Below are 14,573 nucleotides of genomic sequence, written 5' to 3'. Positions count from 1 at the left end.
CCCAGGATTGGAGGCACTGCAAACTTTCTTCATCTTCCCCTGTTTTACACGGCCTCCGTGATCGGTTCACCTTTGACCTAAACGGCGATTCCGTTTGACCACGCCATCATGTGATCTCATTACGAAGTCGTTATGACGTCACATCATGGCGTAGTCATGACGTCACATCATGGCGCTATTACGTCGCCATCATCCGACGTAATAGCGACTTCGTAATGACGTCACGTGTCTCGAGGGTGTGTGACACCTAGGCGCCACCGTACGACGTCGTCACGAGATGATTTGTTTGTTTGCTTTACTCGCGTTGTCGCAAAAGCTGGGGGAGGCTGACGTGGCCGATGGTCAATTCTGGCCTCTGACGAGGCATCAAATTCCTTTGTCAATCTTTTTCGGAGTATCGTGCACCGTAATCTTCTTGAATGAGACCAGTTATGCGTTGTACACGCGTGATATAGGAGTGAATACCATTGTCTAGCACGAGATGATGGTTCCCTAGGAGCTGCTGTGCATCGCAAGGAGGACCTTGAAGGTGCACTCACAAGCGAGAGAAAAATCTCGCTTTTTCGCGGACCGAACTTTCAACGTGATCAGTTCCATCCGACGAAAACCACGGAGGCATCGCATGCACACAGCCGGAGCGCGGCTCACGGAATCCGCGTGCATAATCTCGAATCATGCGGTTACGCTTCTCCTGCTAGACCACCAGGTAGTTGGTACAAGAGTGTATTCCAAGATAGGGACCCTTCATGTATGTGCCAGGCGGCGCGCACCTGAATACTCCATATTACAAGATGAGAGGCTGTTTGTAAAGACCAAGGAGGATTTGAAAAAAAATTGCTGGAGTGAAAATAATTGCCTAGGAGTGAAGCCGTGCCTCTAGCAAGATGGTGGCTGCGGCGGCCATCTTACTAGGGGCATGATGAAGTGTCACCGGTCAGCGCTTGAGAACGGATCGTTGCTTTCGCACGCCCATGCACCGAGTATAATGTGGAATTTTTTTCGGGTCACATAGCGCTACAAGTGCGTCTTAGTGTTACTAGTTTTCCTTAGTGAGCCTGTAATTAGAGGCAAAGTTCTTGGGAAATTTCAGTCACCCATACTCGTTTCTGTGTGTTATTTCGTCGGGAACAACTATCATTTAATACATAACTAATGTATTGTATCTAAAACCGCTTACGACAAGACAAACCCGGCATCGACAAACTCATTCATTAACATCGTATTTCGTATTTCGCCAGAACAAACATTTTCAAATACTCGTTCTTTCCTCGAACCTTAAACGAATGGAACTGCCTACCTCAATCGTTAACCGGCTCTGTAGAGGCACTTGAGTGTATTTAACCATGACCTATGATATATCTTTTTGTATCTCTTGTATATGATGTAACTTTTTATTGTTCTTGCTGTTTTACACCTGTGTGCAATGCTATGATCTTGCCCCTCCTGCTGGGGCCCTTAAACGGGCCTGCAGTATTTTGTAAATAAATAATAAATAAATGATGTAACACTTTCATTAACATATCAAAGCCTATTGATCTTTAGGTGGGCCTTACCAGTAAAGAGCATGTTTCCGCCATCTTGGCAGTGGCAAGAGCTGGCTTCACTTCTGCTGGCAAGGCGTCGCGGGAACTTCCACTCCGGCAATTTTTCTTTAATCCTCCTTGGTAAAGACTTTTGTGCTCGAGGCATTTCGATCCGTGGCGCGAGTGGAGTACGCCGGACGGGGCGATGATGGGCAGTTCCCGCTACGTGTGCGTCATGTGATGCGCCGTCCACTGCGAAAAATTTCTCCTCTATCCGCTAGTGTGAATCCAGCATTAAAAGCCCCTTTAGTAATCTTATACAGGAGACGTCCAGTAGCTGTCCCGCTGAAGATATACTTTTACCTCGGCTCCTATGACAACGGGAGTAGCACAGCGTATAGAATCTTGATGCAAATCGCCCGGGTCCTTCTGGTGATACATTCAACGTATAAACGTTGCGTAGGGCTCTATTTCTGTTTTTTTTCGTTCCGCGAGTTTACATAGTTACTAAGCAGCGCCCGAGTTTGACATGCAAATGAGTGCATTGTTTATCCCCGTCAGAAGAGCCGAGGATAGATTTTTCTTGCAACCATGTGCCAGGAAAGCCTTTCAGCTGAATTATATACAGCGAACAAGATGACTTTGTTATTATTTTTTTGCGGAAAGATGCGAAACGTGGTATTGTATTGTAACTTTTTTTTGATAATTACAAAGTGAGCAGTTTATGAAATTTTGTTGTCCCCAGTTGCGCAGCAGTATATAAGGAATATGACCACCACTGCAGGCATAACTATGTCAACAAAGCTGTAGAGAACATCAAAAAGGAAAAAAAGAAAACGGCCTGATATATATATATGGTCAAGTCACAGCGCAAGAAAACAAATATTCTTCTTTATTATCAAGATGTTTATCTCATTTTTTTAAAATATTGATCATGCGTGCTCTCAACCGATGCAGTTTGGAGCAAACACGAAAAATGCGTTGATTAAAAGAAATATTTCGTGTTCCATCAGACGCCCATGTCTTTCAGAGCAGTTGTTTTTTTATGGTCGGCTCTATAGCTATTTTATTCCACTGATTTATTGCACACGTGTCGACTCAAGAACGTGCAAATCCTAATTATGTTTTTTTTCTGGGTACTTTTTACCCAGTGAATCTTCTGTGTTAAATATTAATTGATTGATGCTGTTAAGGGCATCGCTTCTAACGCCCTTTTCTGTTTTGTTTAATTTTTTTAAGCCTGAAAGCTCCGGCTGGTACAGACTTCTCGTATTCCACGAATACATTAGCACAAACAAAGTGAATCCGGCTAGATAGACACGACGTAGAGAAACACTAGATGGCACTCGTTTCAACAGTGACAGCTGAATTAAGCGTTGGCTTTCTACTTTACTGGAATTGAATATGAGCTTGTGCACGCTTTGCTTAGTTATTGGTGCTCAGTTAGATCTCTTAGGCTTTCATTACGTGCTTTCATCATTCGTCGTTTTTTTACTCTTTAAGCATGAAGCATGGAAGCACGACATGCAAGAGGTCATGTTCAAGTTTTTTTGTGTTTAAACTCACCGAGACTTGGAGATAAGAGCTTGCGTGATATCTACATGGTAGGCTATATGGTAGAATATTAAAATGAAGGTATTCTTCGGGCCTGACAATTGTTTTTTTTCTCTTTCAATTTCATCACTTTTCACGGCTGGATTACGCTTTTTATCTTATAGGATGTAAAATGTAAGCAATCGTATAACTTTGTGTGTGGCTTACCAACGCAGACTGTAAAGTGAAACTTAATCTCTTTCTTTTGAAGGATTTTCAGGCATCCTCGTTTTATGTTTTCATTTCGCAAGGAAAGAAAAATGGGAGAGAAAGAACGGCAGGGAGGTTAACCAGCCTATAGGCAGCCGGTTTGCTACCCTGCGCATGGGAGGGGGACGGGGGAGATGAAAGATAGAGAGGAGAGCAAAGTAACTGCAGTCCATCAGCACGTGTCAGGCGAAAGGACAAAGTCATCGACCCAGCCTCGTGTTGCGCAAAAGACATGTTTTTTTCTTTTTTCGTACATATATGCGGTCCTTCGCACACTTTGCCGGCTTTGGCGAAACTGATATGCCACGTGTCGCATGAGTTGGAAAAGCCTAATGTGCGTTAAATAGGCGTTGAAACCTTATTCCATCTAACTCACATTGGAAAAATAAGAATGAAAAATTTGAGCGACCGTGCTTTTCGGGAATGCTTCTTCAGCGAGTGGAGCGATATTTCGGTAAAGGTACGTTGGGGAAAGAATTTCCAGAAATGAAAATGAGCTTTGCGAAGACGGTGGCGGAAGAATTAAGAGAGAGAGAGGGAGAAAGTCGACAACCTCTCGTTTGTGGCACGGATCTGTTCGTATTTTTCAGAAAGGAAAGCTTCTTAGTTGCCGAAAAATTCGTCCTGTTCCGGGAATTTCACCCGGGACCAGCGCATGCCTTTCCGGGGAGATCGCTGAGGCCACCAAGTGGCCAACCAAAAAGCTAGCGATTCGCAGCGTGAAGGCGAATTCAGGCGAACGGGTGGTCGCCTATTTGTTCTTTCAGAATTCATAAGAGCTTAGCTGACTGGTATTGCCACGTGAAACTCATTTTCTCTCTTTTTAACGGCTTAGCTCCTAGTGACATTAAATTTTTTCACGTGCACACTGGGATTCACCTCTAGTCAAATGGGAGTGGAATATTGGCTTGAATGTTATGAAAGTTCAATAAGAAATTGAAAGCTCATAAAAGGGATGTTGTATATCAAGTCAACAGTGGACGCGCAGTATATCGAAGCATAAGGTTAGTGAAGGACCAGTCGGGTGTCATGATTATCAATAAAAATAATCGAATGAGTTATTGAAAGAGCAGACAGCTTTTTTGTTCACATCTGTGAATGTCGCGCCACCTGGCGAAGCAACTCCCAACTACACACATAGTTCCACGTGGTCTCGGTGATCCGCTTTGTCAGCGCGTCGGTGCGCTGCCAGAGTTTACTGCGAGAGTCCACAAAGAGACGAGTTCGCCTAAGTGAACCTGATGAGTGCGCAGAAAGAATAGACTGTTTTCTTGTGGACATGTGCTCACAAGGTGACACGTATACCTACTGAAAAACAGTCTTCTTTCGTTTACCTCTACCCAGGTGAAACAAAAGTTCACTAAAGGCCTTGGGCTGGCGTACGAATAAATGAAAGGTTCAGCTCAGCTGAAGTTCTTTTTTTCCTTTCAGCTACGAGTTTCAACCAGCCAAATAGTTTCAAGCGTTATTGCTGGACACAAGCTGTGCTCCTACTGTATTCTAAACTCTGCGCTTGTTTTAGATTATCCTAATCAGACTACACACGCGACGCTATTTTCGGGTAACACTCTGGTGGTGCACGAGCATCACAGACTATGCGATGCTATACCGTTACGAAGTCAGGTAACCAACGCGTTAGATCTCTAAGTCAGGTTTACCCCTATTAACAATGCACTGTGTTCGTCGAAGTCATCGTATATCTGTTGGAGTTACTTGCCTTGCCGGCCACAAGTTGCTCTCTGCTGGTTCTCGACATGTAATTCCTAGGAAGACACAAAACAGACTCCGTGCGATTGTCACCGCCACTTCTCAGAGTGACAGACCCCGTAGGCAGCACTGCATTTGAAACGTAGCTCTAAATGTGTGTTGAAGAACCACCCATGGGCTACGCAACACGAAAGCGGTACTAGTGTTTTTAAAGATATCAGGTCTCAACGCATCACAATCAATAGTAACTCCTTTGTGCGTGTTTGTGAGTGTGTGTTTGCACGCCTGTTTCTGTGTGCTCGTACGTTGACTGATCATCGTCTATAATCTTATTTACGACTAATAATAATACCATAACTAAAATAATGTCGAGGTATGTGATTTTTCAGAATGAGCTTTATATGCAACTGGGCACTGATAAATGACATTGGGAATCTCCAACGGCAGAGATAATAATACATTGCAATATTACATTTTATTTAAAAGCAACAACAATAAAATACTCAGAACTCGTGTCTATACTATATTATGTATAGAAAATCAGTTTACGTTATAAAGAAAAAAAAGTATCAGTAAACATAATAAAGCGTACAAGGAGGAAAACAAAATTTTTATTTTTAGAGTGAAAGGTTGTTTAACTTAACATTCATGAGCTTTTTTTTTCGGGTACAAAGCAGTTGCCAATATGGCTCTGTCAGAGTGTATGAGCGCTCAGCGTATTGATGGCAGTGGTGCAACCGTAGATGTAAAAAGGTAACAAACAAGCAACACTTTAAACGTGCAAAATGTCAAGAGTTATCAAGTGCACAAGGAACTGAAATACAAATAAACGTATGTGCTATAAGACAGGCACGCATATATATATATATATATATATATATATATATATATATATATATAAGAACGGTCACAAAATAATTGACGGCAAGATGTTACAATGACTACTTTCACACCTTTAAGGCCTTAATATATCAGCATAAGTTCGTTTCGAAATGAATCCACACTATCTTGCCCAAGGTTGACCCTTTCTGTCTAAAGCTGACAAAGCGCACTAAACCAGGTCTGAGCCCTGTGACTCTGCTGTAAGCGTCCTATATTTAATAAATAAAGTACCATGCGGTTCCTTAAGTAGGAGGCAGAATGAGATGTGGAGAATGCTCGCTTGAAGACACAGACTAGATTCGCTACAGGTTTTTTCGATAGGCCTTACTTCAAGCGTCGACTAGATCCTTAATTTCATCTTAAGTAGTTTGTCCTGCTGCCATGCTTTTTTTGTTTTTTTTTATGGCAGCGTAAATGTCTAGATGAAAGTGCAAGCCTGTCGACGAGCATGGAAAGTGGCACTTTGATTGGTGAGCACTGTAATCATGATGGCAGCGCTCCTTCACGTCCGTTCAGTGCGATAGAACAGAAACACGAGTGGGAACAATGTCGCTGTACACTAAAAAATAAGTTGACACCATCTAGAGAGTCTTCATTTCAGGAAAGCAAATGCCGTCGTGCTTGCTGGCATTTCATTTCCTAAGAACTGGACACCCGTCGCTTTCTAATCAAAAAGCCTATATGGCACGCTCTTATCGGGCACGTGACGCTAACGGAAAGGAAGGCACGCACGATAGAATACAATTGTTTATGCCTCGAGGATCCTCTCCGAATGGTATAAACTGTTAGGTAGTATGGTGGGGCACTCCTTGGAGTGTCCTTTAGAGGCGCTTGGTGCGGTCGTTGCGGCCTCTGACGGTGGTTGTCCTTTTTGGGATGACGACGCCGTTCTCTTGCTCGGAGGCGGCCAGTGCGTCGCGGGCGACCGTCCTCCGGCCCGGCAGGCAGCGTTCCTCCAGCAGCGTCGCCATCAGATTGATCGGCCTCTCGAAGAACGCGTGCAGCACGAATGCCATCGCGAACGACCCGACGCAGTTTCCGGCCACCACCGTCATCTGGAAGAGAACGGCTTTCGACAGAACAACTGCGCAATGCTAAGCTGCTTTCTTGGTACCAGCGTCTCAATAATTTCAGCTGGTTAGGAAGGCAAACAAGAGAGAGCGAGATAGAGGGAAGGCAGGGATGTGAACAAGGTTATCATAACTGGTAGGCTACCGTGCACAGGGGAAAGGGAGGAAGACATTGAAAAGAGAGTAAAGAGAAAGAGAGGGGGCCACATACCAGCACAACGTCACCGAGAAGAGCGGCAGTCTTGCGTGTTATATGGCATCATTATTAGTTTAAATTTTGTACATAAAAAAACTTAAGCTTGTTATGTTGAATGTGTATGCATTCTTCTACGTGTTCTCGAAAGATAAGTGCGCCTGTGGACATGTGTATGTGCAACATCGCGACAGCTGGCATAACAAAAAACAGACAGCCCCTAAAAAAGAAGGAAGAAATCAAGCACGCGTATGAAAATAAAACTTTGAGATGAAACTAACAACCTTGGGCAAACGACCTCACTAATCACAGAAATTACTCGGACCATGACTGGAAATCATTGCCAGCAAAAGGCGAACATCTTTCTCAATGACTTTCTTGTAGGTACTGGACTAGACAGTCTCTTGTGACGAGCAGTCATGCGTTACTATAAACTAAATGATTAGTCGGTATCTATACAGTGGAGAGAACTGAAAATGTGTGCGTGTGAATGTTGTGTTGCAATACTCTTGTAAGTAACTGCCCATTTCTATGCATTTTTTTTTCAAAAACTTGTTCCAGCTTGCTAATCGTTTTTACTTGTTAATTTTCGGTTTTGAGTAACCGATTTTTTTTTTCTATTTTTGCTGTAGAACATGTGGAATTAGAATAGACGAAATAATATATACTTCAACCTCTCCACAGCAAGGCAGTCTATAAAGAACAATCGCTGTAGGAAATTGACATCATAAAACTGGCGCATAAGAAAAAGTAGGCAACAACATTTTCGTAGGTTTCATATGTGATTATAAGCAGTTCTCACGTAACATGTGACAATTTCGCAGTGAAGTGTTTCTGCTTTAATTTATAGTGTCTTTTTTTTCGTTATTATGAAATCACCTATATGGCTGACTTAAGCGTTAAGAGTAAGTGAATGCAATCACTTCGTAAAAGCTTGAGCGAACGAAAAAAAAAAAACGCTCAATAAGGCAATACCGCTGTTTGGTTTTCTCGCAAGATATTGTTTGCCTTACCCTTTTCAAAATGTTTACCAACTTGGATAACGCTCCATGACGACTTTTAGCAATATTGCTCTTCAAATGTCAATAATTTCGCCGCTAACTTGACCGCTGTAAAACAGTCGCATTTCAAAAATGTCCCTTTTTTCATTTCAAGGGCCCGCTTCGCGACTTACTCAAATTTCCTCCTGTGAAATTTGTGTAAGCACACCTTCCGTAGCACTCCCCCCCTCTCCCTCCCGTGACATTCTCCCTCCCGTGACATTCTCCCTCCCGTGACATTCTCCCTCCCGTGACATGCTCTCCCCACCCACCCTTAGCTTTTTTTTTTCGACGTCAAAAGAACGTGAGCCCGGTCGCAAAAGAAAGTTTAATTCCCTCGCGTCGTAAGCTTGCCTTAAGACACATTTCGCTCCAGTGGCTCGTGGAAAACCCATGCTTGTTGCCGTTGAAGCGAACTTTATTAATAAAGTCTGGGAACAGACGCAAATGGTGGTATGCGAGTGCACTAGCACGCCGTGAATTGCCGTTTGGAGTGCGCTTAAGGAGGCCTCAAGATGGCGTCTCGGTTGGGCGCAATTGGGATTCTCTTCCTCTGTCAGCGCCATCGCTAGATAATCGAAGGAGCGCCAGGTCGCGCCGATGCAATATGTCGTACACAATTTCGCTCAAATTGTGAAGTGCTTCGAGCGTTCGAGTCTGCCTGTAAAAACCAAACAGTTCTGCGGAAGTTATAACTTGTTTGACCTTTCTAAAACCAAGTGAAAAGGAATCCGCGAAATATAGGTACCTGAGTTGTTTGTTTCAATTGTACGTGGTTGGGCCTGTTGGTATCTATTCATTGTTACGTCATTGGTTACGTTGTTGGTTAACTCACACGCTTATTCATTAGGAACGGGGCCAGCGCAGGAGGTTACTTTTAATAAAGGTACGGATAGCTTTGTAACTTATGCCCGCGATAATTTCTCTATTGAACGCTATGACATTCATATGCTTTTATCATTATTGCTTCATAACGCTGCATAGTTTTACTATAAGACTGAGTGGGCCGCTTTGTTTGGCGAACCTGAAAAATGGCCTGCGACATATTCTAACTTTAAGCCGAATTTTAAAGTTGCGCACAGGTTTGCATACTCAGAATTGCTTGAAGAGCTTTTGGTCGGCATTTCATAGGGTTTATGTCGTTGCACGTTTTCAGGATTTTTTTGCTCCTGCCTCTATCAGCCTGATCGAACCGTGCAATGAGGTTTTCTGTGTTTTTTTTTTATCTGAGGAAACAATGAAAGCAATGAAGCAAATGAAGCTTAACAAACAACGGGCAAAACTGCTGCAAAATAATGCGTCTTGTGATTTATGCGGCACGAGCAATAAATCAACTGAAACAAAAGCAGCCAGCGGATCCGAGGACTACTCGTTTGGTGTCTTTGCTCTATTATGTTATGTTTTAACGGGCTTGCTGCAGAGAAGCTAACATTTATACTACCACAGGCACTCCATTTCTATAAATTCTGTGAAAAAGAAGTAAAAAAAGAAAAGAAAATAATGCTTATTCAAAGTAACAAATGGGCAAACCATTTTTTTGTGACGGATAGTTTGTTTGTATTTCCTGCGATTATCTTGTGACATTATGTTTGAAGTTGTTACCACGACGTATGTATTCTTTTTTCATTCTTGTTTACGTGAAAAATACATCTAAAGTACAACAAATACGGCATTACATACCATCTATGGGTGGCTTAAATGATACTACTGTTAATTGAGCAGCGGCTAATATCAAACCTTGGCATTTTAGCTTGAAGAAAGACGCATCAGATGGCTCTGCTACATCGAAGACGCCAAGCTGCGTGAAAGAAACACTTATAGTCCCATTGACTGGAGCTTTATTTGTTTGCGCTGGTTCCCTAATGTCGCAATCTTTATTTTATGTTAAAAAGTTCCAACTAGTTTCACATGCAGGCAACATTGCATCGTTGTTTGCATTTTCTTCCTGCTCTCAAAAATCTCATGTGGATTCAATCTCATCCTTGTCTGGTATACTATTTTTGGTGAAAGTGGGCACACCAATACGTTTTATACCGCTGCACAGTTTAACTGGGAAGAACCCATGCGGAGTGGTCTGTTTCTTTCGCAACGTAATTTCGATCTCGAAACCGGAAGTGGAATGGTTCATTTGTGGCGTGTCTGATGGCGAGGGTCCTGTCAAAGAATTCTGACGCTTCTGTAGGTTTTTTGGTTATTGCTCTCGATAAACTTTATAAAGAGGATGATGGATTAGGTGCTCAGCGATAGCCTGGAGTATATACGCAGGATAACCGAAGAAAAAGGAAGGACGTAAAAGTAAACAAACCGGATACCACTTTAGAGCTATAGCAATCATATTGATAAAAATAAGGTTATTGTATATTTTAGCGGGAAATCACTGCTGTATGCTAAATGTCGTAGCGACATTGTCGACAATATAGTGCAGGTGCAACGGTTCACGGCTTTTTTTTTAATGCACTGTGCTTGTTACGCGGGCAATATGTGTCGCGCGAGCAGCACAATGAACAGCAGCATTGCGAAGTTAATAGATGAGTTTAGTCGTCTATAGAAAACTAGGAAGCATGGCTCACTGAAACAAACGCCAATAATACGTCTGAGTCAGATCTCTGATTGGAAAACAATGGTAACAATGGGTTGTCCGTGGTACCCCTCGGACGTTTTTGTGACGCACCTTCATCGAAATGCGGCTCCTCTGGCCCGGCGGCCGCACTTAGACGGGGTTCATGCAAAAACACACGTGACCGTGTGTCATAAATTTTTATGTCTATTAAAGAATCCCATGGTGGTCAAAACTAATTGGAGGCTCCCATTGCTGCACTCAGTCATGCCTTGGTTTCCGCACGCAAAATCTCATATATCAATGTGTTGAGATTGTTTCTAGAAATGTGTCCGAAAATCCTGCAAACTATCATGCGATATTTTCTTGCTAACTTCATAGTTAATCTTCTTTGGAGACAGACGTATGCAAATGAGTACAAACAATCACTATGACAGGACCTATAACAATTAAGACTGTGAGCTTCGCAATTACAGAGAGAGGTGGTTGGTTAACAAGAAAGAACTTGAGCTCTTTCTGCGAGGAATCCATTGACACTTTTATATTTAAAAAGAAACAGTGGTTGATAAAAAACGGCCCTATTTCGACTCCTTATTTCTTCATTTCTTTACAGGGTAGCGAACCGGTCGCTAACACCAGGGTAACCTTCTTGCCTTTTGTTTTCGTGTACTCTTCTCTCTCTTTCTCCCTCTCTCTCTCCATGAAAAAAGAAAATGGCTGCCGGTGATTTTTTTTTTTTTTTTGAGTGATAAGATCCGTTCAGTTTGACTTGCAGAAGTGAAATACAAGCTCCGAAAAGCGCAGCTACCATAGTATTTTGAGCCGCTACGCATACCGATAACGATAGTTATAGCGCGAGAACAGAACGACGACAAAGAAACAAGAAGGACACGAGCGCTCGTGTCCTTCTTGTCTCTTTGTCGTCGTTCTGTACTCGCGCTATAACTATCGTCATATCATACCAACTAGCCCAAACTGCCACCCTTCTAAGCCACGCATACATACGTAATTGAAAACGACTGACTTATTTCCAACGGTTTCTAAAAAAAAAAAAGACCTGTCTTCGTCACAAGTATATTATCTTAGCGCTAGAGTTTCCTCTAAAATTCGTTTCGTATAGCACATGCAATGAATCGCTATTCTTAATTTAGTCTCATGAACCATATAAAATCGCTGGGTCATCTGTCACTATCGCCTGAAGCCCTGACGCGCATCGCGCGAGCATTATTGCAATTAAAACAACGCCATGCACTGTACAATTACTTCTCTCTGTAGAACTCAGGGGGTGTTGTCCCCCTGACTTTCGTTGTAAATATTGTCCGAGTACTTACCATGAAATAGTAGCCGCCGTTGACTCTGCTAGGAAAGGCGACCCACTGGTAATACAGCATGAAGTCGTGAATGATGTAAATGCTGTAGGAAAGCCTGCTGATCGGAGCCCATCCGGGCCACGCCAGGGCGTCGGTCAGAAACCCTGCGTATCAGACGTGACTGATAGTCACTTCAGAACAAGAACACAAGAGCACCGATCTACGCGGAACATTTGTGTTTCTGAGAAAAAAAGTTCAGGCAACTCATATATTAAATGGCGATTCAGTTAAGACAGTGTTGAATTTTTAGTCTTATTCAATGTATTGTCTACCATGGTGCATTTCTCATCTTTTATTGTTATTGTTTTACTAATACCCAATTTTTATTATTTAATTTACTTTCATCCTAGTTACCCAATAAATTATTTCTCATTTTGTCTTTTTTTACTTCTCGTCAACTTTATTTGTCTTTATTGCGATAGGAGAATGGACACTGCACATTGTCACACCTAATTGCAGAATAAATATTGATTTACTTATTTAAAAGTACTATGACAGCCTCTGTAGAAAGAGAGATAAAAAGAGAAATGAGATGTGCAAAGGCAGGTGGGGTAACCGGAAAGCAAATATCTGGTTTGCTACCCTGCACTGGGGAAGGGGAGACAGGAAAGTATAAAGAGAGAATGAGAGAGGGTAAGGAAGGGAAGCGAAAACACTGGAATGTGACAATTGTTCGATGAGGCGGGTCGATCGCAGAAGCTTCAACAGCGCCTTCGTCGCTTTTCGGAGTGAAGGGCCTAGGTGTGTGATGCTTCAGCGCAAGCGGAGAGGGGTAGCTCTTAAAATGCGGATATTTTATACACTAAAGAATATACATGATTGAGATCAGACCATGAGTGGCACTGCCCATGGGAAGACATTCTCTTCAATATGCTATATGGTGTTCAAACTAAAGGCTCTTTGAGCCCCAGACGACGTTTAATTTCTAAGCAGGATTTTCTCGGAGTGGAAGTGCAAGAAAGAAAAGAAGGTTTGTGAGAAATATGAATTATTCCTGTAAGTTCATGTTATCGTAGTTGTCTCCTCACAAGCTTTTAGTCAAAGAATGGGAATGGAATTTTTCTATTCACCACTGCTGAACCGTGGCTGATTCCAATGAGCTACGCGTGAGTTCCCGATGTTCATGGTTGGGCTTTTTAATGAAAAAAGAAATAAATTTTGTCCTTTCGCTCATACTGAAAATTTACGAGCACTTTTTGGATGTGGAGACGTCCGTTCTGAATTTTTAACATCCTTAATTACCGACTGAATCTATTCAAGACACGCACTACAGCATAAGAACGTACCTTGCCGGAGTAAATATAAAATTCCGATTAAACGTCAATAATTCTGTATGCCTTCCTGAATGAGCAGCTGCTTTGCGGAAAACAGTGCGAATAATAATAATAATAATAATAATAATAATAATAATAATAATAATAATAATAATAATAATAATAATAATAATAATAATAATAATAATAATAAACTTCCGGAAATTGTGGCAGTCCTCAGACATTTCTAGCGTTCGCAAATGCTGTCCCTAAAACACCGCTGGTAGATGCAGAGAATTTGAGGACAACTCTTGCCCGTTGAATTAAACATTTCAGCGCTTTCCAGAAATTGTGGTTCCTTTTAAATTTTTTGTTACTCATATTGAACATTTACCCGGCAACGGCAGTAACACTCTTAAGCAAGACAAGTACTCACACATGATGAAACTTACTAATCGGCGTCGGCTAGATTTCCTGATAAAGTGGAGGTTGTAAAAGCGTAAGTGGCGTAAACGATTTCTTCACATGTGTGCACAAAAAATACGCCAAAGTGAATCACCGTCACGAACTGAGCCTGCTTAGTTATAGGAGCTCGTAGTCTTGCTTTAGATTAACGAAATGATCTTAGAACCGTATTTAGCAGTGGAAATGTCGTAAAAACAACAGTGTGACTTAAACAAGAGGGGGGGGGGGGGGGGGGATGAACAACAAGAGAGAAGGCAGGGAGGTTAACCAGGCACATGCCCGGTTTGCTACCCTACGCTGGGGGAATGGGAAGGGGCATAAAGATGAGAGAGAGGGGAAATAGACTTAAACAAAGCCATAAGATAAAGACTATAAGAGAGCAAGCGGCGTTCATCTCTCTACTCTTGGGTTTATGCTTTCCTCCTAAGTCGTGCTGATTGGTTTTAGATGTATTAGAACTGATTGGCCTAACCATCAAGTTATCCAGGGGCCCTTAAAGTACGCTCATTTTTCTTTATCAATCGCAATAACGTTCGTATTAGATATGATCAGTAATCTTTTTGTTAAAATCTTACGATGGAGTGAGTAATTAACAAAAACATAAGTGAACATAATGATCAGTAAAGCAGTTTTCGCAGCGCTTTTTCTAACCACACTATGGAATATTTATACAGCAGAGTAAAACCATGTTAGCCAACCTCGCGTATGTC

The 14,573-nt window shown here is 42.2% G+C and overlaps 2 protein-coding genes across 4 annotated transcripts in view; one reads left to right on the top strand and one right to left on the bottom strand.

The window, feature by feature from the left end:
* The window catches only part of Dgk (diacyl glycerol kinase 1), a 422,138-nt gene that overhangs the window by 212,531 nt on the left and 195,034 nt on the right, over nt 1–14,573 (top strand). The window lies entirely within an intron of this gene.
* Nucleotides 6,737–14,573, bottom strand: part of LOC119171801 (nose resistant to fluoxetine protein 6) — a 44,888-nt gene continuing 37,051 nt past the window's right edge. Inside the window, exons 15-16 of the mRNA XM_075893001.1 lie at nt 12,107–12,249; nt 6,737–6,970 (exon numbers count right to left, since the gene is read on the bottom strand). Coding sequence (XP_075749116.1) covers nt 6,737–6,970; nt 12,107–12,249 — 377 coding nt within the window. The remainder of the gene's footprint in view (nt 6,971–12,106; nt 12,250–14,573) is intronic.

The sequence above is a fragment of the Rhipicephalus microplus genome, chromosome 4, assembly GCF_043290135.1.
Source record: "Rhipicephalus microplus isolate Deutch F79 chromosome 4, USDA_Rmic, whole genome shotgun sequence".
NCBI classification, from domain to species: Eukaryota; Metazoa; Arthropoda; class Arachnida; order Ixodida; family Ixodidae; genus Rhipicephalus; species Rhipicephalus microplus.
The sequence above is the reverse complement of the archived record's forward strand: the minus strand, read 5'-3'. Positions and strand labels throughout refer to the sequence as shown.